The 23,605-nt window shown below is 45.5% G+C and overlaps 1 protein-coding gene across 1 annotated transcript in view; it reads left to right on the plus strand.

The window, feature by feature from the left end:
* Positions 1 to 151: 151 nt before the first annotated feature.
* The window catches only part of LOC149455747 (adhesion G protein-coupled receptor F5-like), a 71,055-nt gene continuing 47,601 nt past the window's right edge, over positions 152 to 23,605 (plus strand). The window contains exons 1-5 of the mRNA XM_089685893.1: positions 152 to 341; positions 4,905 to 5,099; positions 8,138 to 8,299; positions 13,407 to 13,577; positions 17,005 to 17,220. Coding sequence (XP_089542019.1) covers positions 179 to 341; positions 4,905 to 5,099; positions 8,138 to 8,299; positions 13,407 to 13,577; positions 17,005 to 17,220 — 907 coding nt within the window. The 5' untranslated portion in view covers positions 152 to 178. The remainder of the gene's footprint in view (positions 342 to 4,904; positions 5,100 to 8,137; positions 8,300 to 13,406; positions 13,578 to 17,004; positions 17,221 to 23,605) is intronic.

Genomic DNA, 23,605 nt, shown 5'->3' on the forward strand with positions numbered 1-23,605 from the left:
GATACTGAGGAACAGAGAAACACTAGTTCTATCCCTAACCTTAGCCTTTTATTTTTTATGTTTTGCTTGAGAATTTTCTTCATTAATCACATTTTTGTTTTTTGGGTTTTTTTTGTTTGTTTTACACACAGCACAGGCAAGGATGACATTTTCTCCAAGCACCCTTTTCCAGGGAGACATGGTAACAATTGATTGTCTGTTTAATGAACTCGGCGACATTTCCTGGTTTTACAACTATGAAAATATTTCAGACGTTCAAAAATATAACACCTCTTCCAAATGGCAAGGCACAATGATGCTATATACACTGACAATAAATAATTTAACTGACTCTGATCAAGGTAAGTGAACCATTAAATCAAACCTGGTTCAGAGACGTTTCTTCATTGTAATTACATGTATGATAAGCAATGTGTGAGTTTAAAGCCTTAACTCCAGTCTTACCTTCAGTCTTGCACAGTTGTACAGCTTGCTCTCTTGCTTACTCTGCATTTCACTGCACACTGTGAGCTTTTCATGTTATAATGGACAAAATAACAGGTTCGCATTATAGATGATGTACTTACTTTCCCCGCTCTCTTACATTGTTCTGTTCCACTCCCTAAACATCCTGAAATCCAACTATAAACGTTCACATTCTAAGACCTCATGCGCACAGGATGTTTTTCCAACTTTCCTAGAATCATCTCCTCCTGGTAGAAGCATTTTGACAGAAAAAACACTAGATATTTAGGCACATTAAGAACTGTTAATTCATTTCATTGGTCAGAATAATAATTTATTCTAGCCATTGAAATGAATTACTGCTCAAGTGCAAAACGTGCCTAACATTAATGTGCATTTATACATGATTACACTCGTTTAGACGCGTTTACAGCATTTTTTTGGAGCCATAGATGACATATGGGCATGTTAGCCCACATTGGCGCTGCTTCCCATCCACCATCTATAGACAATGGGTGGACGGGAAGCAGTTAAAATGCTAACATGCAGATGCCCTTAGGAGAAGCTGAAAAACATCCAGTGTTCATGAAGCCTACAGCCTGCAGAAGACTCAGTAAGCGCCTTCCCACCCTTATGTGACATCACTCAGGCCTGTGATTGTCCATTAAAACACCCAGTACTGCCTAGAGATTTGGATGTGATAAGGTGTCAGGTATTACCCCTAGTTGTTAAATTACCAAATTTGCTTGGAGTTTAGGTATAGTGGATCAAGAAGAAGGTCCAGCCTGCCGATGTTGCCTTCTGGAAAGCAAACCTAACATGTAGTATTGGAAGACGCAGCTGTATTATAAAGCAGGGTGCTGAACCTGTGGACCTTGACCTCAAATCAGGGAAGCACACTTCTATTATATTCTTCAGGTTTGGTGCGCTTTCTGAAAGTCTATGGCAAAACACAGCTAACCTGCAGGAAAGTCACAAGTGCACTGCGTTGCACCTGCATTGCGTATTGTGTGAAAGCAGCTTTATAGGGGGCTGAGGCCAGTAAGGGCTCATTTACATTTGCAGTTTATGGGGTTCTAAAACCCCATAATTGAGACGTGTCTTTACCACATTCCCCCAACCACTGGTGCAGTGTCAGAGATCGCAATGGTGACCCCGTCTCATGTTCCAGGGGGCCCTGTGCAGCCTCCCTGTCACACTTTGTTTTACATTTGGACAGGAAGGGTGGCGGGGGCGGTATATACAGGAACCAATCCTCTCCATTTTCCTCCTGAAACTGCTGAAAGCCAGCTTCTCCTCCTCTCCCTCCCACCGGCATTCAGTGGCTACAGGAGGAAAATGTTCATTATGCTATTCAAAATAAAAAAATTCTAAATTCAGAACCATTTAATTCAATTGTGGCCCACAACTGTTTACCAAATCACTTAAGTGGCCCTCGCTCTTTACAAGGTTGAACACCCCTGTTTTAAAGAGACCATTTTGCCAAACTGAAACTCCCAGTAAATGGTCTCCTTGTAAAAAAAATTAATTGCTTATCTCACCTGCCACCTGTGTCCTGTAGCAATGTGGATTTCAGAAGGAGGAACCAATGAGCATAGCACGGGACCATGAGATGGACACTCCCAGGAGTGTCAGCATTTGAAGAAACTTCAGCTGGCAAATTTCTGTCATTGTCAGTGATGTGGACAGCAGGAAAGGTTAAAACTGACTCTCTGTCTGTACTGCCCTGTATTTGGTATTCACATGGTAGTTCATTAATACCCTGTGTCATTCTTTAAATAAAGAATTAAAAAAAAGTTAAACTGACTCTCTTCTTCACAGAGAAACCTTTTATTGGGAATTTCACCTTTTCAACAGGGTCACTTTAAAGCAGAACTTCACCTGCAAGGGGAAATTCCGCTTTTCCGCTTCCTTTCCCCTCCTCTCCCACTTTTGGACACATTTTTGTTTTGGGGGGGGATTTGGTACATAGTTTTGATAGGTGCCCATGTCCACTTTGCCTAGGCAATCTGAGCAGAAGTTCAGACCTCCTCTTTTTGCCCACAACCTTCTGGGACACATCACAAGTCCCAGGGGGCAGCAAGACCATTCACATAGAGCAGAGCGGCTTGCACATGTGCAGTAGGAAGCCAGCTTGCCAAAGTAAATACAGTGTATCAGCTCTGGGGGAACTAAAGACTGGCAAAGAAATGGCCCCTGTGAGGACGGTGCTGGATCTCTGGACATGTAAGGCAGGCCATAGACTGTGCAAATTTCTTTCTTCCAACCACAGTGTTGAGAGGGGAATCCCTCCTGCCAAGCCCTTGTGTTCTCCTGGCAGGGGGATGGGGGAGCCGTCCCCGCCAGAAGAAAATGGTGATTATTGCTAGCAGCTATAGCAGCCGCTAGCGATAAACACATGTAAAATCGAGCAGGCTGGTTCTTCCCAAGTTGATCGATCGGTCAATTTGGGTACATTCAGCCTGCCCATACATGATGGTTCGAATCTCGACCAGCTCCTGCTAAACCAGATGAGATTCAAACCATCTTTGGCCGGCTTGTAGCTGCTAACTTTAATTTTATTTGTGGGTGGACCAAAGATCCTCTTTAAGCTATCTGCCTCCCTACATGCAGAAAGAATGTAAGCACTGGATAAAGGCTTGGATAGAGTGAATAAAATCTGCATCATGTACAATTCATTAACAAGAACATTTACAGTTGCAAGAAAAAGTATGTGAACCCCTTGGGATTACGTGGAGTTTTGCATGAATTGGGCATAAAATGTGCTCTGAACGTCATCTAAGTCACAACAATAGAAGAACACAGTCTGCTGAACTTAATACTACACAAACATTAGATGTTGCCATGGTTTAATTGCACATAACATGTAAACATTCACAGTGCAGGGAGGAAAAAGTATGTGAGGCCCTAGCTTAATGACTTCTCCCAGAGCTAATTGGAGCCAGGAGTGAGCCAACCTTGACTCCAATCAGTGTGATGATATTGGATGTGTTGCTGACAGCTGTCCTGCCCTTAAAAAACACACACCTGTTTTGGGTTTACTGGTTTCAAGAAGCACTGTCTGATGTGAACCATGCCTCGCAGAAAAGAGCTCTCAGAAGACCTACGATCGAGAATTGTTGACTTGCATGAAGCTGGAAAGGGTTACAAAAGTATCTCCAAAAGCCTTGATGTTCATGTGTCCATGGTAAGACAGACTGTCTACAAATGGAGAAAGTTTAGCACTGTTGCTACTCTCCCTAGGCGTGGTCATCCTGTAAAAATGACTGCAAGAGCACAGCGCAGAATGCTGCATGAGGTAAAGAAGAATCCCAGAGTGTCAGCTAAAGACCTACAGAAATCTCTGGCACATGCTAACATTTTTATTGACACATCTACAATAAGGAAAACATTAAACAAGAATGGAGTATATGGGAGGACGCCACGGAGGAAGCCATTGCTGTCCAAAGAGAATATCGCAGCACGTTTGAAGTTTGCAAAAGAGCACCTGGATGTTCCACAGCACTACTGGAAAAATATACTGTGGACAGATGAAACCAAGATTGAGTTGTTTGGGAAGAACACACAACACTATGTGTGGAGAAAAAAAGGCACAGCACACCAACATCAAAACCTCATCCCCACTGTAAAACATGGCGGAGGGAGCATCATGGTTTGGGGCTGCTTTGCTGCCTCGGGGCCTGGACGGATTGTTATCATTGATGGGAAAATGAATTCCAGAGTTTATCAAGACATTTTGCAGGAAAACGTACGACCATCTGTCCGCCAACTGAAGCTCCGCAGAGGATGGGTGATGCAACAGGACAATGACCCAAAGCATACAAGTAATTCAACAAAACAATGGCTGCAACAGCACAGAATACGCCTTCTGGAGTGGCCCAGTCAGAGTCCTGACCTCAACCCAATTGAAATGCTGTGGCATGACCTTAAGAGAGCGATTCACACCAGACATCCCAAGAATATTGCTACACTGAAACAGTTTTGTGAAGTGAGTGGTCCAAAATTACTCCAGATCGTTGTGCAGGTCTGATCTGCAACTACAGGAAATGTTTGGTTGAGGTTATTGCTGCCAAAGGAGGGTCAACCAGTTATTAAGTCCAAAGGTTCACATACGTTTTCCTCCCTGCGCTGTGATTGTTTACATGTTATGTGCAATTAAACCATGGCAACATCTAATGTTTGTGTAGTATTATGTTCAGCAGACTGTGTTCTTCTATTGTTGTGACTTAGATGACGTTCAGAGCACATTTTATGCCCAATTCATGCAAAACTCCACGTAATCCCAAGGGGATCACATACTTTTTCTTGCAGCTGTATTTAACCAGAAAGATTACATAGAATGTACATTTCCTTTAGTACTATTGATTGGGCAATCCCAAACCATGGGGCACTGATCTGGAATTCTCCTTCCTTGCCCATGATACACCTTAACCTCTGGGCACATTCTTTTTTTTTTATAGGGAATTACACCTGCTCTCTGAACAGTAATGGAACACTGAAAGCTAACAGCACAATCCTTGATAATATTAATACACTACAGATCAGTTCATCAGATGATGTGGACTCGTTCAATGATGGTGCTACATTTAATCTTACGTGCTGTAGTCCTGATATTGGGGAATTTAATGTAACATGGACTATAAGTGGACCGGCAGGTGAGCTCCTTACTTTGTTTTTATTTCAATGGGTCGGTAAAAACGCAGATGAATACCAGGCAGACTTAAAAAGACCACTTGAGGCATTACAGTGCAATAATGGTCTATGCACATGGGCATATGAGGCCGTATAATGTAAATTGCGAGTATATTTCCACACTTGGAATACACAGCTGCAACATACAGACCACCAGAGCAATGAATTGCTGTATGCAGCAGTACACAGGTTTAGGCCACTAATACAGACATAAATGCGGGACTACAGAATACCTCTCCCTCTCCCCTTCCCCATAACACATGAAAAGGTGTTCTTTAGTCCACAAATAGGAACTAATAACAATGTAGCCGAGTGCGGCACAGTTCCCGAAGAAGTATTTTACTGTACTATTGATGAGGTCAGCTCCTTCTCTCTCCTGAGAAGACTCCGCCAGAGGCCATCCAATAGGAAGTGTCCTTGTATCAAACAGGCAGTGAAGCTGGCACCGAAAAAAGGACCTCAAGTAAAAAGTTAAAAGAAAAGAGAAAACATGGGACTGCGGAGTATGGGGGTTACAGTATAACTAAAGACAAAACTTTTTTTTTTTACTTTTGGATAGAGTGAAGGGGGTTTAGATCCCCTCTCAGGTTTTTATTGGTGTATGTGTCCTCATTAGGGAGATTCACCCCATTTCTGCTGTTTACCATTATCATTGAAAGTGAAAGGAAAATAAAATAAAAAATGTTGTGTTGTCTGCAAAACAGTGTTAGAGGAGAAATCTTTTGGCAGTCGGCATTCAAATAAAAGCAATCCTAGAATCTGATTAGCCACTGGATCACTTTTACAAGCAGCAGGAAGGGACATCCTAACACCCCCCCCCCCCCCCACTGCTTTCTCTGGCTTTCCCGTTCCTTCGGGGACTCTGAGAATGCAGGCTGGCTAACCATATTGCATACCATCCTCTTTTATATTTTAGCAAACAAGTGGGAAATATATTGTGCTTGTGTGTAATAAAATTCAAAAAAGTATTTGTTTTATTTTAATTTGCATTGGAAAAATCGCTGTGCAAATACTAAGTGACATAAAAAAATTGGAACATCCACCATTTTATTCTCTAGGGCCTCCGCTTGTATATTTTCTTTTTCAAAACCCTGTGACAAAAAAATATATCTGCAAAATACTCATCATGCTTCTTTTCAAATTCCTTGGGGTGTCTACTTTTCAAAAAGGCGTAATTTGGGAGTTTTTTGTACTATCCTGGTATTTCAGGGCATCCGACACTGTGATAGGTAGTGAGGAAGTGACATGAAGAAATATGCCCTTTGAAAGCCTGAAGATGGTCATGGAATTTTGGGGTCCTGTATGTGGCTAGGCTGCCAAAAAGTCTCTCACCTGCAATATCCCTATATATATATATATATATATATATATATATATATATACATACATATATATATATATATATATATATATATATATATATATATATACAGTATATTATAAGTTTAAGAATAAATAGAAGAATGTGTTTCGGGGTGTTATTCCACATATATCCATGGCATGTGTGAGCAATATATCATTTAAGTGACAACTTTGTGTAAAAAAAAAAATGTTTTGTCATATTCCAAAAATTTTTGGCAAAAAAATAAAATCTTCTATGGCCTCAACATGCCTCTCAGCAAATTCCTTGGGGTGTCTACTTTCTAAAAAGGGGTCCTGTGTGTGTGTATGTGGGAGGGGTGTTGTACTGCCCTGGCATTTTAGCAGCTCAAGAAATGTGTTAGGCAGTCAGAAAGTAAAAGCTGAGTAAATTCCAATATACAGTACACATCATAGTTTGTAGATGCTATAACTTTCACATAAGCCAATTAACCCCTTTAAATCTAAGGGTGAAACAAATCTTAAAGACAAAGTAAAATTTTGCGACTTTGACATGTGTTAATAAAACATATAATCAAAACTACTTTGTACATCCAGGTGAATTTTACCTTGTATTTTTCAGGACAAATTAGGCTTTCATTTGGTGGTCAATGGTAATGGATATCTCCTGATTTTTTTTTTATTATCAAAGAAAAACTGGTCCAAAATAGTAAACAAAAAATAATTTTTTAGCTGTGTCTGTGCTGTTTCTTGTTACTACCATAACCTACCACTAAAAAAACAACACAAAGTAAATTCTCCAAAAGTATTGGGACACCTGCCTTTAAACGTATATGAACTTTAATGGCATCCCAGTCTTAGTCCGTAGGGTTCAATATTGAGTTGGCCCACCTTTTAATAAGTTTAGGCTTAAAGATGAGTTAAAACTCCCACAACTTAATATATTTCTGAAGGCAAACATCCTAGTGGTAGTTAGTGGTAGATCCAATTTTTTATGTCAAACAATACTAGCACAACGAGAAATGCAAAATTTCAGTAAAAAATACACTAAAGTTAATTTTAGAGCAGACAAATGCAATATATTACTCAATTCATTTTTGGTAAAATATAAAAAATGAGGTTCTGTTGAGTAAATAGATAAGGCTTAAAATTGCATGCACCTGTGCAATGGCAATAAACTTCAGTACCCTATATTTTCCATTGGTGACACTTTAAACGCCCCTACAGGTCATTAGTTCATAGATAACAATGAATAATGGGAGGGATCAAAACTTTTTTGGGGGGTTCAAATGCTTGAGTGTAAGTTTAAATTTTTAACCTTTTTTTTAAAAAAAAAAAATGTTTTTCACTAAACTTTATTTTTTATCACATAGGGGACAAAAAGTCTAAAAGACCCACAGTGCCTTTTTTAACTCTATTTTTCTCTTATATTGGCTTTTTAAATAACAAGTGCAGTAATATAGAGGTTGGATATGAACTTTAGTGCAGCATAACGCTTTTGGTAGCAAAATAGTATATTTTGTATAGGGATGACTGAGGCTGCACCAGGGACAAAAGAGGGACAGTCCCTCAAAATGACAGTTGGGAGCTATGACTTTGCTATACCAAATTTTTTCTGTTTTGTAATGAAAATGTAATTCAACTAATTTCTATGTAAATTATCTCAATCTGTTCTCAATAGGAGGTACAGGGAACTCAACAAGCAACACAACGTGCAGCATATACATTGTGACCCCCAATGTTATAGAATTCAGCCCATCAGTCACCATCTATACATGTAGCTTTCAGCGAAATAAAGGGACAACAATCGTGAAGACGATAAAAGTTACCTACTATAAAAAAGGTATGTTTTCTTTGTACATTTATCCAGAGAGATTGCTGCTCTCCTTAGTACCTTCTACACTCAGGTCTATCACTACGAATCTCCCAACCCTTCCAAATCATAATTCATTCAACCAGGTCTACAGCTCCATGACTTCCAGTCTCCTTCCTCCACATTTTACAGACTTGGACCCTGATCTTGGAAGCAGCCATATCACATACTGCATGCTAAAATGCAATTCAAACCAATCACCTGTGATAATAACCACTTGACACCCAAACGTTTTTAACATTTTAAACCACTAGACACCCAAATATTTATATATATATATATATATATATATATATATATATATACTGTATATCAGAAACCCTGTTGCTAGACCATTCATTTCAACAACAATCTTTCCATCTTTCCATAAAGTTTTATGTGCATTCAATCCATTTTAAAAACATTATGTACCTATAAAAACCTGCCTTGTGCAGAAATCCAAAAGCCAAGCCTGCTGCTGGGTGCCACCATTTTGGACATGATATTAGCATTTCTAGCAGACTCACAACTGTCACTCAATGATACTTTATAGCATGCCAATTCGCTCTTCCCCCACTGTAAAATATTAAGCCTTGCCCAATTATTAGCAGAAGTTAACCCCAGTTTAAGGACCTATTCACACCAGTGGTTGCACAAGAACAGAGCAGCTGGTGTGCTGTAGGATAGGAGCAAAGAATCTGGGGCAGAGCCTGGGGAAAATGGTGATGGGAAAAGCTACCCCTAGTATACTAATATGTAAACTTGTAGCCTTAGAAAGTGAACCCTTTGGAGTAGGCCCATAACAGGCTTGGGTGGACAACCCACTTACAAAGGACCTAAGATGAGGACCATAGAGGAGTTGAGTGGCTATCCTTTGTTGTTGTGGACTTGTCTTGTGTAGAATGATGATGTTAGGATTGACAGAGAAGAGGTGGAGGTTTTGTATTGCTCATTGTTCTTCTGCCATAATAAAATGTTAAAAAGCTGAATGTGTGGGTGTGACGGAAGCGTAGGCAGGACAGAACAAACAAAGAAGATAGTAAACACACAAAGCTTTATTGAACTATGGAAGGCACTCAATCGGGGCAGCTCTTGGCACTCCTCAACATGCAGCTTGTAGGGACACTCATGGTAAGCCGGCTCATGAGGATTCAACGGGACCTTAGCTATGGGGTCTGACCTCAGCACAACCCCCACACAGCTTTCTAGGGACAACATCAGGCTCACGGGGACTCAGCAGGACCTTGACTAGGGGGTCTGACCTCAGCACAGCTCCCACCCAGCTTTCTAGGGACATCAGGCTCACGGGGACTCAGCAGGGCCTTGAATAGGGGGTCTGACCTCAGCACAGCTCCCACCCAGCTTTCTAGGGACATCAGGCTCACGGGGACTCAGCAGGACCTTGACTAGGGGGTCTGACCTCAGCACAGCTCCCACCCAGCTTTCCAGGGACAACAGCAGCCTCACAGGGACTCAACGGGACTCTGGCTGTGGGGCCTGGCCTCAGCACAGTTCCCACACAGCTTTCCAGGGACAACAGCAGCCTCACGGGGACTCAACGGGACTTTGGCTGTGGGGCCTGGCCTCAGCACAGCTCCCACACAGCTTTCTAGGGACATCAGACTCATGGGGACTCAGCGGGACCTCGACTGTGGGGCCTGACCTCACGGGGACTCAACAGGTAGCGATGGCCCAAGCACTCAGGGGGACAGTCCAGGTAGCTATACTCCGGGCACGCCATGGGGCGGTTCAAACAAGGGTAGTCAGAGCGCGCAATAGGGGCATCTCATTACAAGGGTGGTCTGAGCGCACAATAGGGACAGTTCATGACAAGGGTGGTCTGAGCGCACAATAGGGGTAGTTCAGGACAAGGGTGGTCTGAGCACAAAATAGGGACAGTTCATGACCGCCCCTTCCTGACCAATGACACCACAAAACAACTTATCCACGCCTTGGTTATATCCCGCCTCGATTACTGCAACTCCCTCCTCACTGGTCTACCGTTACACAGGCTATCCCACCTTCAGTCTATTATGAATGCTGCTGCTAGACTCCTACACCTTACCAACCGATCAGCGACTGCGGCCCCTCTCTGCCAATCCCTCCTCTGGCTTCCACTAACCCAACGTATAAAATTCAGAATACTAACCACAGCTTACAAAGCCATCCACAACACTGCCCCTAGCTACATCACCAACCTCATCCACAGATACCGCCCAAATCGCCCACTCCGCTCCTCCCACGATATCCTCCTCTCTAGCTCCCTCATCACCTCCTCCCACGCTCGCCTCCAGGACTTCTCCAGAGCCTCTCCCATCCTCTGGAACTCCCTACCACAGCATGTCCGGTCAGCCCCCACCCTGTCTGCCTTTAGGCAATCTTTGAAAACTCACTTCTTCAGGTAAGCCTACCCCACCTCCACCTAAGAGCTGTACTTTAATCACCTCCGCCAGATCATCCCCCGCAGCTATCACCTTTTGTATCACCTCCCCCTTCCTTTAGATTGTAAGCTCCATGAGCAGGGCCCTCCTATTCCTTCTGTACTGAAATGTATTGTAATTGTACTGTCTCCCTTATATTGTAAAGCGCTGCGCAAACTTGGCGCTATATAAATCCTGTATTAAAATAATAATAATAATGACAAGGGTGGTCTGAGCGCACAATAGGGACAGTTCATGACAAGGGTGGTCTGAGCGCACAATAGGGACAGTTCATGACAAGGGTGGTCTGAGTGCACAATAGGGACAGTTCATGACAAGGGTGGTCTGAGCACACAATAGGGACAGTTCATGGCAAGGGTAGTCTGAGCACACAATAGGGGCAGTTCATGGCTTCTAGGGACACTCATGATAGGCGTCTTGCAGATGCTCAGCAGCAGGTGGCTTCCAGGGAGGAATAGGTGACTTGCGGAAGCTCAGCAGCAGGCGGCTTCCAGGGAGGTAGGCGACTTGCGGACGCTCAGCAGCAGGCGGCTTCCAGGGAGGTAGGTGGCTTGTGGACGCTCGGCAGCAGGCGGCTTCCAGGGGCAGCGGGTACTCCCACCCTGGGGTATTTAGCAGAGGACAGCAGGTACTCCCAAGCCTGGGGTATTGCAGAGTGGCAGCGGATAATAGTCCTCACCTTTGGGGGGTCTCCTGCAGAGTGCTCAGCGGGGATGGCTGTGGATACTTCCACCCTGGGGTATTTAGCAGAGGGCAGCGGGTACTCCCAACCCTGGGGTATTGCAGAGTGGCAGCGAATAATAGTCCTGACCTTTGGGGGGTCTCCTGCAGAGTGCTCAGCGGGGATGGTTGCGGAGGCCCGGTCCCCCCACCCGGACCTCCCAGCGGCTTGTGGCTCCAGCAGCGGCACAGGAGGAAGAGAGAATGGCCTGGTCCCGTGCCAGCCTTTTAAAGCCGCACAGGACACTTCCGGGTGGCAACGGCCGGCCCAGCACCGCCGGGGCAATGAGGCACATCCCCTTGACTCGGGCCGTGCTCTCGTGAGCGCAGGCTTTGTCACTGGTGGGCACACAGCGCGGGAAGCCGTGCCCGCGCTGCGCCCACTGGGGGCGCGCAGAGACCTCCCGGCGGCTCCTCCCCTAATCCTGCACAGCCTGCTTCAAGGCTGTGTAAGCCGTGTACCGGGGTGGGCTCCCCAGGATACAGTGAAGTCACGAACGAGGAAAGCAATCCCAACACCAGCTTTTGTCACAACAGAATTTTACTTAGATGTGGCAAATAAACACAACCACAAATGCTGAGAACATACAATAAATTTACATACACCCAGCCCAAAGGCTGAAACCCTTGTGCTGCACAGCACAGCACCTTCTGATGGATGAAGGTAGAAAGTTTAGTTATTTACCTACTGGCGGACACTAATAAGCTGCCACACCTTACCCGTTATTACCCTAAAAGAGCAGGAATCAGTGTATGGGTGTATGGTATGGGCTAGCCTGCGGTGCAGCACAACAGCTTACAATCTTACACAAATCTACAGTATTCCCTCTCCCATAACTGATCCTGTAGCACGTGCCTGAGCATTCCTTCTGAGCAAAACGCCAGTCTGGCTTGAGTTTGTAGGATTTTATCAGTTCTCCAATGTGAAATGTCACTTTAAGTTGTGGAGTCCTTCCAATGATCAGCAATAACACTTGTGGCCTGACACAAACAGAGACCCTAACTAACTAACTATAGGCCTGTCTCAGTCTTATAGGCGCCAACACTGAAAGGAGGTGCGTGCACAATTCTTACCGACCCGGGTCTGCTTTGTATCCGCTGGTGACGCTGAACAGAACAAATGTCTCTCCAAAAAGCAGCAATTTCATCAGCATTCCTGGCAGCAATCTCCCTTTCTCTGAACAGGATCAGCGTCTTGAACACCATCAGCTTCACTTAGCCACATTTCTGATTACGGAGGGATGTTCTCACACCTGGATGGCATCAGATTCTCATCTCACACAGTCCCATTCTCCAAAGCATGGCTGCTGTCTCCTCTTCCTGTTCACTCAACTTCCCTGTGTAAAACCCCACCCCTTCATGAATATAAAAGTATCTATGCAGTCTGAGGCTGTGTTAGGAAAAACAGTGACATCTTGTGGCTAAATCCAAAAATGTCAGTCAAACATTTCAAAACATTTAATTCACAATGAGTGCTGTTTCCCCATCTCACAGCTGTGTGCAGAATGAGAGGATGCGGCGAGGGGGAAGGGAGGGGGGAGCGAGCAGGGACAGCGGGGCACACGTGACAGTGGGCATTCATTATTTCAAGAGGTGGGCCTCAGGCCTGGAGAATGACAGTGACCAAAGATGGCAGAGTTTCTCCAGGTGTGTGTGTACCCTGTCTTGTTCCTGCACAGGATGATGGTGGGATGGACCCTTGTCCAGCATGGTCATTGCTAATGGTGAACTGGTGCCCTGCTCACAGACACCCATCTGTACACATTGCTCTACTACTTCCGAGGACTAGACCCTGAAGTGAAATGTCTTTGAGGTTCCTCACATGCTGTGGGAATCAGGAGTGTTCTGCATCTATATCAGACCTCAGCATGAGTTTTTACTAATTTCAGTTTGCTTTATATGGGTATTTTCTAGATCTCTATTTCTGTTTCCTGCAGCTAATATCACAATACCGTCATCCTTGAAAGTTTCAACAAGCAAAAATCTTAAAGTGAATTGCCAGACGAATATGAATGTTGATAAAATCGTATGGGCGAGAGGCACCATCAGCAACATTGTGACTAACAGTAGCATATTACAGAAGGATAGGGTAACCCCCTCTTGGGCTGGTAAGTAAACAATCATATGTGACTTACAAAATAAAGTATTTTATAATATCACCAGATCACATAGATGTAATATTGTCAAATTTGGTTTTAGTTAGTTCACCAAAAAAAACTGCATAGGAGACACCTGCAGATAAAAACAAACTATGCAGTTCTGACTAAAGTTAAATAATGCCTTTGCTATAGGTGTAGGCCATCTACATACTTCTCAAAGCCTGGCCTAAAAACTCCCAGAAATGGCATCATCCCATCCTGCCTTGTTGCTAGGCTATTGCTAAGACACTCCCAGCTGTAATTGTTCACACCCACCATCAGAGAAATTAACTCTCAAACCACTCTGCAGCATTATAGGGTTTCGAACTAGCTGAGAGCGTCTTAGCAACATCTTAGTAACTAGGCAGGATAGGCAGATGCCATCTCTGGTTCAGGCCAGAGTTCAGGAAGTACATACAGGACCTAAACCTATATCAAGGGCATTATTCAGCATTATTTAACTATAGTAAGTACTTTTGTTTAAAAGTTAATTTCTATCTTTTGGGTTGTCCATGATGTGATCTCCAGCAGAATTCCCAGTTCCTCTATACTACTCTGGTCATCAGTAAGTAATGGTACAACCCACACTTTGGTTGATTTCAGTAATGGAGACTCTTATTTTCCAAAAATAATCCATACACATCTTCTACTTAATGGCCCAGTCATCTATTTTTTTTAATGCAATTGTCTCTTACTGTGTCTTTCTGCCTCACTGTAATATTCTCTGTGAGCTCCCAAATGTATGTTGGTGGGATAGAGCCCAGAAGTCAGACTTCAGTAACAGAGCTGGTTTGAGGGAGGCACACAGAAGAGGGTTTTCTGCAGCAGATTGATTAGATCTTCTCTCTGTCACTCTGCTCTCCCCTCCTGTCCTGTATTGTGCTATGGCCCCAGTGGGAGTAGGAATGGAAGTGGGTTGGGGGATATGCAAAAGTTTGATGCAGTCTGACCCTGCATGTACTGATGGGTCAAGCTAATTATATCCTAATTTTGGGATTTCATGTGTCAGGTGCTATGGTCCCAGTGGGGAGAAGATATGGCCTTTGCATAAGTGTGATGCAGTATGACTGTACATGTTCTGACTGACCATAGAGATATTTCTATCTTAATTTTGGATTTTCATGTGTTGGGTACTGACTTGTGAAAATGTCATTTATATTATAGTTACATAGTTAGTCTGGCTGAAAAAAGACAAAAGGCCATCCAGTTCAACCATTAACCTCCTTGGCGGTATTCCCGAGTGTAGCTCGGGGTAACGTTTCAGTACCACAAACAGTAACCCCGAGCTACACTCGGGAATACCATGCGGCACTGCTCCGGCATTTGTTCTTCACTTACCTTACCCTGCGCTCCCGCGATGTGTCCCCTGCAGCGTCCCCGGCCATCTCCTCTGGCCGATGCCGGCATCCGGCTTCTGTGTCCTGTCCCTGTGACGTCGGGACGTACAGGCGCCGCTGGCGGCGGGAAATGTAAAAATTTTAAAAAATGTCTTTTTTTTTTTTTACATTTTACATAGTAAAACATTGCTGTCTCAACCAATTTCACATACATCTTGTCCCTAATGCTTTGTCCGGCGCCCTGCCTGCATTTTGTCTGTTCTTTCTGCCTGGAAACTGAGAAATGTCCATGGCATCCAAAAAGTGTCCCTTTAGGTCAAAAGCAGTTTAGACCGGCTAGAGAACAGCGATAGTAAATCAGAACCACTTGCAGAATTGAGTGATAATGATTAGTGGGGGAAATTCATCATCAGACACTGAAAACGATTTTGCGACTTTGCTCAGCGATGTGCGAACTTGGCGCTATATTTCACATTTCAGTGTTTTTGGTTTGATTATATTATTGAATTAAATGTATTATTATTATATTATTATTTTTTATGATTATTTATTAAATTATAATTTATGATTACATGTTTCGAATTTTATCATACCCGGGATGTTTACTAGACTCTTGTTCGGACAGATTTCAGTGAGTTATTCCTAAGAATTACAGGCCTACAATAAAAAAACTACATATTTCCATGCAAAAAAATGGTACCGCTTTCAGCACCAAAAATCGGAAAGAATCATACCGCCGAGGAGGTTAAAAAAAAAGTTATAATCCTATACCCACAGTTGATCCAGTGGAAGGCAAAAGGACCCAGCAAAGCATGATCCAATTTGCTCCTGCAGGGACAAAAAATCCTTCCTGATCCCCCGAGAGGCAATCGGATATTCCCTGGATCAACTTTACCTATAAATGTTAGTAACCAGTTATTATAATTGAGGATTTTCGTGTGTCAGGTTTTATGGCCACAGTGGGGGGACTTTGCATAGAGGGGGGCACTGTATCAGCATGTTCTGATTGGTTGAGAAGCAATTTATTCCTTAATTTTGGATTGTGTTGGTTGCTATGGATCCAGTTTGGGAGGACTTTGGTTAGGTGTGGTGCAGGCTGACCCTGTATGTTCTGGTCTAGGAGCTATTTAGACCGATCAGCCATGACAATATGACCACTCACCATAACCAATCAAGGTATGGACGCCACTAGATTTCTGAGATTTTGTTGTGATATTTGGCACTAAGCTGTCAGTTGCAGATTCTTTAGGTCCTGTAAGTTGTGAGGTCGGGACTGCATGCTTTGGACTTGTTTTTCCAGCGCATTCCAGTTGAATTAGGATGTGGAAAATTTCGAGGCAACTCAAAATCATTGTTGTGTTCCTCAAACCAATCTTGAATTTATCAGACCAGGCCACCTTCTTCCATTGCTTTGTGGTCCAGTTTTGATGCTCACTTGCCCATTTTAGGTACTTTTGGTGGTGAGCATGGGCCAACAGGGGCACCCTTACTGGCTCCATACTCAACCAACTGTGATGCACTGTGTGTTCTGATACCTTTCTGACTGAACAAGCAATTGGAGCTACTTTAGCTCTTCTATTGGATTGGTCTACATTGACCAGCTTTCGCTCCCCATGTGATTCAATGAGCCGTGGCCACCCATGACCCTGTCACCTATAGACCACTTTTGGCAGTTCCTGACCACTGCAGACTGGGAACATCCTGCGAGAGCTGCAGTTTTAGAGATGCTCTGACCTAGTGATCTAGTGATTACAATTTGGCCCGTCACAGTCACACAAATCCTTATGCTTTCCCATTTTCTCTGCTTTCAGCAAAACAACTTCAGGGATGACATGTTCACTTGCTCCCTAACGCATCCCACCCATTTTCAGATGCCATTGTAATGAGATAATCAGTATTATTCACTTTACCTGTCAGTGGTTATAATGTTATGACTGATGGGTGTATATTGTATATCTTAGTTTTGGATTTTCATGTGTTGGGTGCTATGGCCTCAGAGTTGGGGGGATTATGGGCAGGCAGATTGCAGTCTAACCCTACATGTTTTCATTGGTTCACAGGCACCTACTTTTGTGTTGTCTACCAGGGCAGCCTAAGTTCATACGCCAATCTCACTGTGTTTATTGTACCTTTGCCTTTCACGGAAGAAATAACAGTTTACCCTCTGCAAACATATCTGACAGCTTGTGAAGGTACAAAACTGGTAACATTATCATGCTGTGTAAATGGATCTGGCTACACTCGAAATTTTACAAATGGCTCTCCATCTATACCTGGTAAGTGTGACCTTCATAATGATGTAGAGGATCTGTCCTGTAAATCAGTTAATCGATATGCCAAATACCTTTAGAGATGGTTGAGTCAGGCAGTGCACATAATTTTAAAGAAAAAAATAACCTCTTTATCCTTTGCTTCCACCAGTATATGCATCCAGTGTTGAGTGTTTTAAAATAAGTGTTATGGTAAAGCGCAATGAAGCCCTGGTATAGCTGTAATCCAGTTGCATATGTCCTGCTACCCTCATAGGAGCCACTGGGTAGGATTGGTCCTCTGTTTCTTTTCCTAGACCTTTTCAAGAACCTCAGCATTCTAACACAGGTTTATTGCTGAAAGTAATACTTAGTTCCCAATCGTAGTGCTAGATCAAAGAAAACAGGCACCAAGCCAGGTAATAATATATTGTAACTGTGAAGGAAGCGTAGACAGGACAGAACGCACACGAAGGATGATAAACACACAAAGCTTTATTGAAATATGGAAGGCACTGAATCAGGGTAGGAAGGTAGTGTCCGGGTACCCAAAAAGGGGGGAAGAGGGGGGAGGTGTCCAAACAGTTATAATCCGGCCCACGGTAGGGCAATTCGGGTAGCGATGGCCCAAGCACTCGGGGGGGGGGGGGGGGGGCAGTCCAGGTAGGGAAAGTATGGGTGCATTCAGTGGGGCAGTCCAGACAGGGCAATATGTGGATTCAAGGGGGGCAGTTCAGGCAGGAGAATATGAGCACTCAGGGTTTAGGCAGGGGTAACTTCCCAGCGGCACACAGCAGTCAGGAGACAGGGGCCCATGCAGCACTCAGATTTCCAGGGACAGCGGTCAGCAGGCAGGAACAGATTTCCAGGGACAAAGCAGTAAGCAGACAGGGACCCTCACGGTGCTCAGCTTTCCAGGGACAACCAACGGTCAGCAGACAGGAACAGCTTTCCTGGGACAAAGCGTCAGCAGACAGGGATAGCTTTCCAGGGACGAACAGCGATCAGCGGACACTCAGCGGGGTCTGGGCTGTAGGGTCTGGACTCAGCTCAGACCTCCAAACAGCGGCCAGTGGCCAGGAACAGCTTTCCACGGACAAAGTGGTCAGCAGGCAGGGACAGCTTTCCAGGGACAAACAGCAGCCAGCGGACAGGAACAGCTTTCCAGGGACAAAGCAGTCAGCAGACAGGGACCCTTACGGTGCTCAGCTTTCCAGGGACATCCAGCGGTCAGCAGACAGGAACAACTTTCCAGGGACAAAGCGGTAAGCAGACAGGGACCCTCACGGTGCTCAGCTTTCCAGGGACAACCAACGGTCAGCAGACAGGAACAGCTTTCCTGGGACAAAGCGTCAGCAGACAGGGATAGCTTTCCAGGGACGAACAGCGATCAGCGGACACTCAGCGGGGTCTGGGCTGTAGGGTCTGGACTCAGCTCAGACCTCCAAACAGCGGCCAGTGGCCAGGAACAGCTTTCCACGGACAAAGTGGTCAGCAGGCAGGGACAGCTTTCCAGGGACAAACAGCAGCCAGCGGACAGGAACAGCTTTCCAGGGACAAAGCAGTCAGCAGACAGGGACCCTTACGGTGCTCAGCTTTCCAGGGACATCCAGCGGTCAGCAGACAGGAACAACTTTCCTGGGACAAAGCGGTCAGCAGACAGGGATCGCTTTCCAGGGACGAACAGCGATCAGCGGACACTTAGCGGGGTCTGGGCTTTGGGGTCTGGCCTCGGCTCAGACCTCCAAACAGCGGCCAGCGGACAGGAACAGCTTTCCAGGGACAAAGCGGTCAGCAGACAGGGACATCTTTCCAGGGACAAAGTGGTCAGCAGACAGGAACAGCTTTCTAGGGACAAAGCGGTCAGCGGACAGGGATCCTCACGGGGCTCAGCTTTCCAGGGACAAAGCAGTCAGCAGACAGGGATCACTTTCCAGGGATGAACAGCGATCAGCAGACAGGGACCCTCACGGTACTCAGCTTTCCAGGGACAACAGCAGGCTCACAGGGACTCAGCGGTGGTCTTGGCTGTGGGGTCTGACGTCAGCTCAGACCTCACACAGCGCTTCTCTACAGAGCAGGGGACCAACAGGCTTGCAGGGACTCGGCAGGATCTTGGCTGTGGAGTCTGGCCTCAGCTCAGACCTCACAGAGCACCCTGTCCCGAGTGGGGGACGAAGTGCCTACCCGGGTCCTGCTCCGGTCTTTTATCACTGGAGCAGGATGCTTCCGGGTTGCCCCGGCAACGGCCAGCCCGGCGTCGGGTTTCCAGGGCAACAAGCCCTGCCCTCTCACTCCAGCCACACACAGGGAGCGTGGCCTTTGTCTCCGGAGGGCGCAGGCACAGCGGGGTGTCAGACTCCTCAACATCCGGCCTAGGAGAGGTGCGAACCGCACCGCAGGGGGCAGATCTCTGATGTCCGGCACAGCCTTTAATGTAGGCTTATGCCGGAAGTAGGGACCTGTAAGGGGAAGGGAGGGGGGAGGATGAAGAAGAGCGTGGGGGAGACCGTGACAGCCACCCAATATGGTTGGTAAGTAGGCAAGTGTAAAATGGACTAACAATGGTAATAGCACAATTTAGCATACAAAGTGATTAACAGAAAGGACTAGGGATAGGATGACATTTGGCATTCAGATCAGCATAAACAGTAGCAAGGCCACCTCAAGTGTAGCAGTGGGCAGTAGGAAAGTTTAATCTACCGAGTGCTGGAACTATACTGCCAGAGTGCATTTATGGCGGCTATGCTAGTCCTAGATCGACTGGGTCTCAGTCTCAGGCCCGTATCTTCACTGGTATGGTATCCAGCTAGCAGGCAAATATTCAGATAGAGGTACTCTCTCTATAACTCTCTCAGTGCCAAAAGGAAGAACTTTCCCGGGTAGTTTAATAAACATCATCTCTCCACTCCTCTTACTGCGCAGTGCATATTGGCATCTGTAGTGAAGCCACTGTATGGCTGTTGTCTCAAACTACAGCTCCCAGGATTCTCAGAGCTCTGCATAGATGTCTATGGGCGTGTGTGGCTTTAGCTCTCCTCCTGTTGGCCAGTAGAATATGGTGCAGCATAACATCAGTATCTCAGTAGAGGGAAAGAAAAATAGAGGGCAATGTCATCATCTCCATATTGCTGTAGCTCAGCACCTGGCTACATATACATGAAACAGTCAAGGAGTTTTTAGGGAAGAATATATTTTCATTGATGTGTAGCGCTACCCTCGTGTGGGCTGCGGTGTTGTAGGTATCCCTAAGCTTTCTCCGCACAGCCAAACAACAGGTATTTCTCACACAGACTTGCATCCAAGAGACAGTGACCAGTCTGTGGGCTTGGTTTTTTTTAAATGTTATTAGGGGAAGTAACTTGGATAGGGAAATAGGGATTATGGGATACCCAGTCGCCTTGATTCAATGATGGGGAGACAACTTCCTACCTATGTAGAAAGACAGATCCTGGACTGTTTTTTTCTTGAAAGCCGTCAATCTTTGCGGATCAGTAGCAACAGCCCTTTATGAACAAGGAACTAGCAGCCCCTTAAAAATCAGCTTAACGTTTGTAACTACATGCAGGGATATCTTCTCTCCTCCCGGTAGAGCTGCTCCCAGCTCCACAGCCTGCAGACACTACAGTCCTCCTGGCTGCTTGGAAGATCTCCCAGGACAAGGGTAAAAGACTGAGCCCAGCGTTGTCCTTAGAAAGCTTGCTACGTGTGTCAGTCTTCCCCCTTGTAGATCCCAAAGAGTGCTGCTGTACTCACTGTGTCCTCTCTGCTCCAGGTCTCGATCCCATTCACACCTCACTGCTGAATGTATCATTCTGAGCCAGCCTGAGACCTAGAGGACCCCTCCCAGGCTCCGATAGTCTCCTTAGCACTCCATCTTTCACTCGACTCCTCTGTCAGCCTGACTCTCCCATATTTATGGTCAAGTCCACCATTCCATCAAAGCCTCCAGAACTGGGATTGGCCAGACCCCCATGAACATGCAGATCAGGTCTCCATCCCTTCCTGCTTACCGACTTCTGGAAGGTTCTATGGTCCTACAGGGTCAGGAGGAGGCGATAGAGCCACAACCTGTTGAGTCATCCAGCTAACCTGTAATAACACAACCTCAATCACATGTCTCACACAACTACCATGAGTCATATACAAAGATTTTGCCTATAATACACTACACTATTCTAGTAGCATACTAGAGGGTGCTACAGATGTATGTATAGTAGTTATGATATAGAAATGTTCTTCAGCCTATTGTCACTTAATTCTCATCCAGACTACTATGGTAGCTAATACAGAACATCAGAACATCCAGACAAATATTAAAAAATGTTCATCAGTTCATTTATATACTGTACACATTTAAAATATTGCTGGTGTAAATGCCATAAAATTCAATGATAAAATTTTGCCACAATCCTTTGCACAACAGAAATCAGCACAAATTGTAGTGTACTGGGCAGCACATTGGTGTAGTGGTTAGCACGTCTGCCTATGGTCATTGTTTCAGACCACATCACTGCCTGGAGTTTGCATGTTCTCTCTGTGCTCATTGGTTTCTTCCCTTATTCCAAAGACATGCTGGTTGGTTAACTGGCTTCTTTGTATGAATGTGAATTAAGGAGCTTACAATGTAAGTTCCTTGAGGGCAGGGAGTGATGTGAATGTACAATATAAAGTATGTGTAAGGTGCTGCGTAAATAGTTGGTGCTTTCTAAATATTACTGTGAAGACATATTCACATTTTCATATTTTCTTCACAATTTTCATATTGCATTGTGTAGTGCTTTCAGTCTGATGTGTTTCAGGCCCCGGAGGCAAAAAATGAGCTGTTTAACCAGTTCCAGTCCTGGCCAATTCTCACATTTCTCTCATACATGTACAAATCTGCATTTCTCATAATTACTTAAGATTCCCAAACATTATATACATTTTGTAAGCCGAGACTCTGAAGAATAAAATGGTTTGTTGTTGCAATTTTTTTTTGTGGCACAATACAGTGGCGTAATAGAACTGTCACGTACCTTGCTTGTGAACCTGACGGCAGAGGAAGGCCTCTCATACATCTCTGGCTCGAGGGCCACTGAAGGTGGAACAGCAACCACAAGAGCACGGCGGGGCATGAGTGTCTGGTCAGTCCTGTAGTCTGATTGATGGCACTTCACTGGCAGATGGGACAACTGGACCGGCTGGCAGCAGAGCAGGCTGGTAGCAGGCAGACTTCATGGCTGGACAGGCTGGTGGCAGACCAGGCAGGCAGCGGGCAGACGTCACAGTGGGGCAGACACAGCAGAGCAGGCTGGCAGCAGTCAGACGTCACAGCGGGGCAGACAGACAGCAGAGCAGGCTGGCAGGAGGCAGATGTCACAAAGTGGCAGGCTGACAGCAGAGCAGGCTGGCAGCAGGCAGACGTCATGGCTGGACAGGCTGGTGGCAGACCAGGCAGGCAGCGAGCAGACGTCACAGCGGGGCAGACACAGCAAAGCAGGCTGGCAGCGGGCAGACATCACGGCTGGACAGGCTGGTGGCAGAGCAGTCTGGCAGTGGGGAGACATCATAAAGGGGCAGGCTGATAGCAGAGCAGGCTGGCAGCAGGCTGGCAGCAGGCAGACGTCACGGCTGGACAGGCTGGTGGCAGAGCAGTCTGGCAGCGGGTAGACATCACAGCGGAGCAGACACAGCAAAGCAGGCTGGCAGCGGGCAGACGTCACAGTGGGGCAGACACAGCAAAGCAGGCTGGCAGCGGGCAGACGTCATGGCTGGACAGGCTGGTGGCAGAGCAGTCTGTCAGGGGACAGACGTCACAGCGGGGCAGGCTGATAGCAGAGCAGGCTGGCAGCAGGCAGACGTCACGGCTGGACAGGCTGGTGGCAGACCAGGCAGGCAGCGAGCAGACGTCACAGCAACCTTTGTGACCCTGGTAGTTCTGCCACTGGAGTCAATAGTTTTTTTTTATTTAATTTCGTTTTTTTTCAAGCTTTTAAAAATTTGCATATTTTTTTAGGGGCCTCGTTGTCGGGGGACTCATACTCAAATGCATGCTCAAAGAAATGCACATGCGCACAATAGAACTGTGCATCAAATTAGGACCCTGCGTGCATCTACACGAGCATGTGCGCATACACATGCACAAGCACGTGCACATACACATGTGCATTAGCATGAGAGTGCTTGTTCTGGTGCTCAGTGGCCTATTTAAAGCTCTACTGGACTGGATAATTGCTGAGTGGCTGACGGCTCTCTTTGCTTGTGACCTGATCCTGTGTACTCCTGTATTCTGACCCGACATGATGAATGCTGCTTGTTTCTGAACTTCTGGTGCTAACTTTGGTTTATAATCCGACCTTGCTTCATTCCTACTGTTCTGGTACCCTCTCTGCTCTTCTGATCTTGGCATGGCACTGACTCTGCTCCTGGT

The sequence above is a fragment of the Staurois parvus genome, unplaced genomic scaffold (assembly GCF_062004578.1).
Source record: "Staurois parvus isolate SC_StPar_1 unplaced genomic scaffold, SC_StPar_1.0 ptg000388l, whole genome shotgun sequence".
Taxonomy (NCBI): domain Eukaryota; kingdom Metazoa; phylum Chordata; class Amphibia; order Anura; family Ranidae; genus Staurois; species Staurois parvus.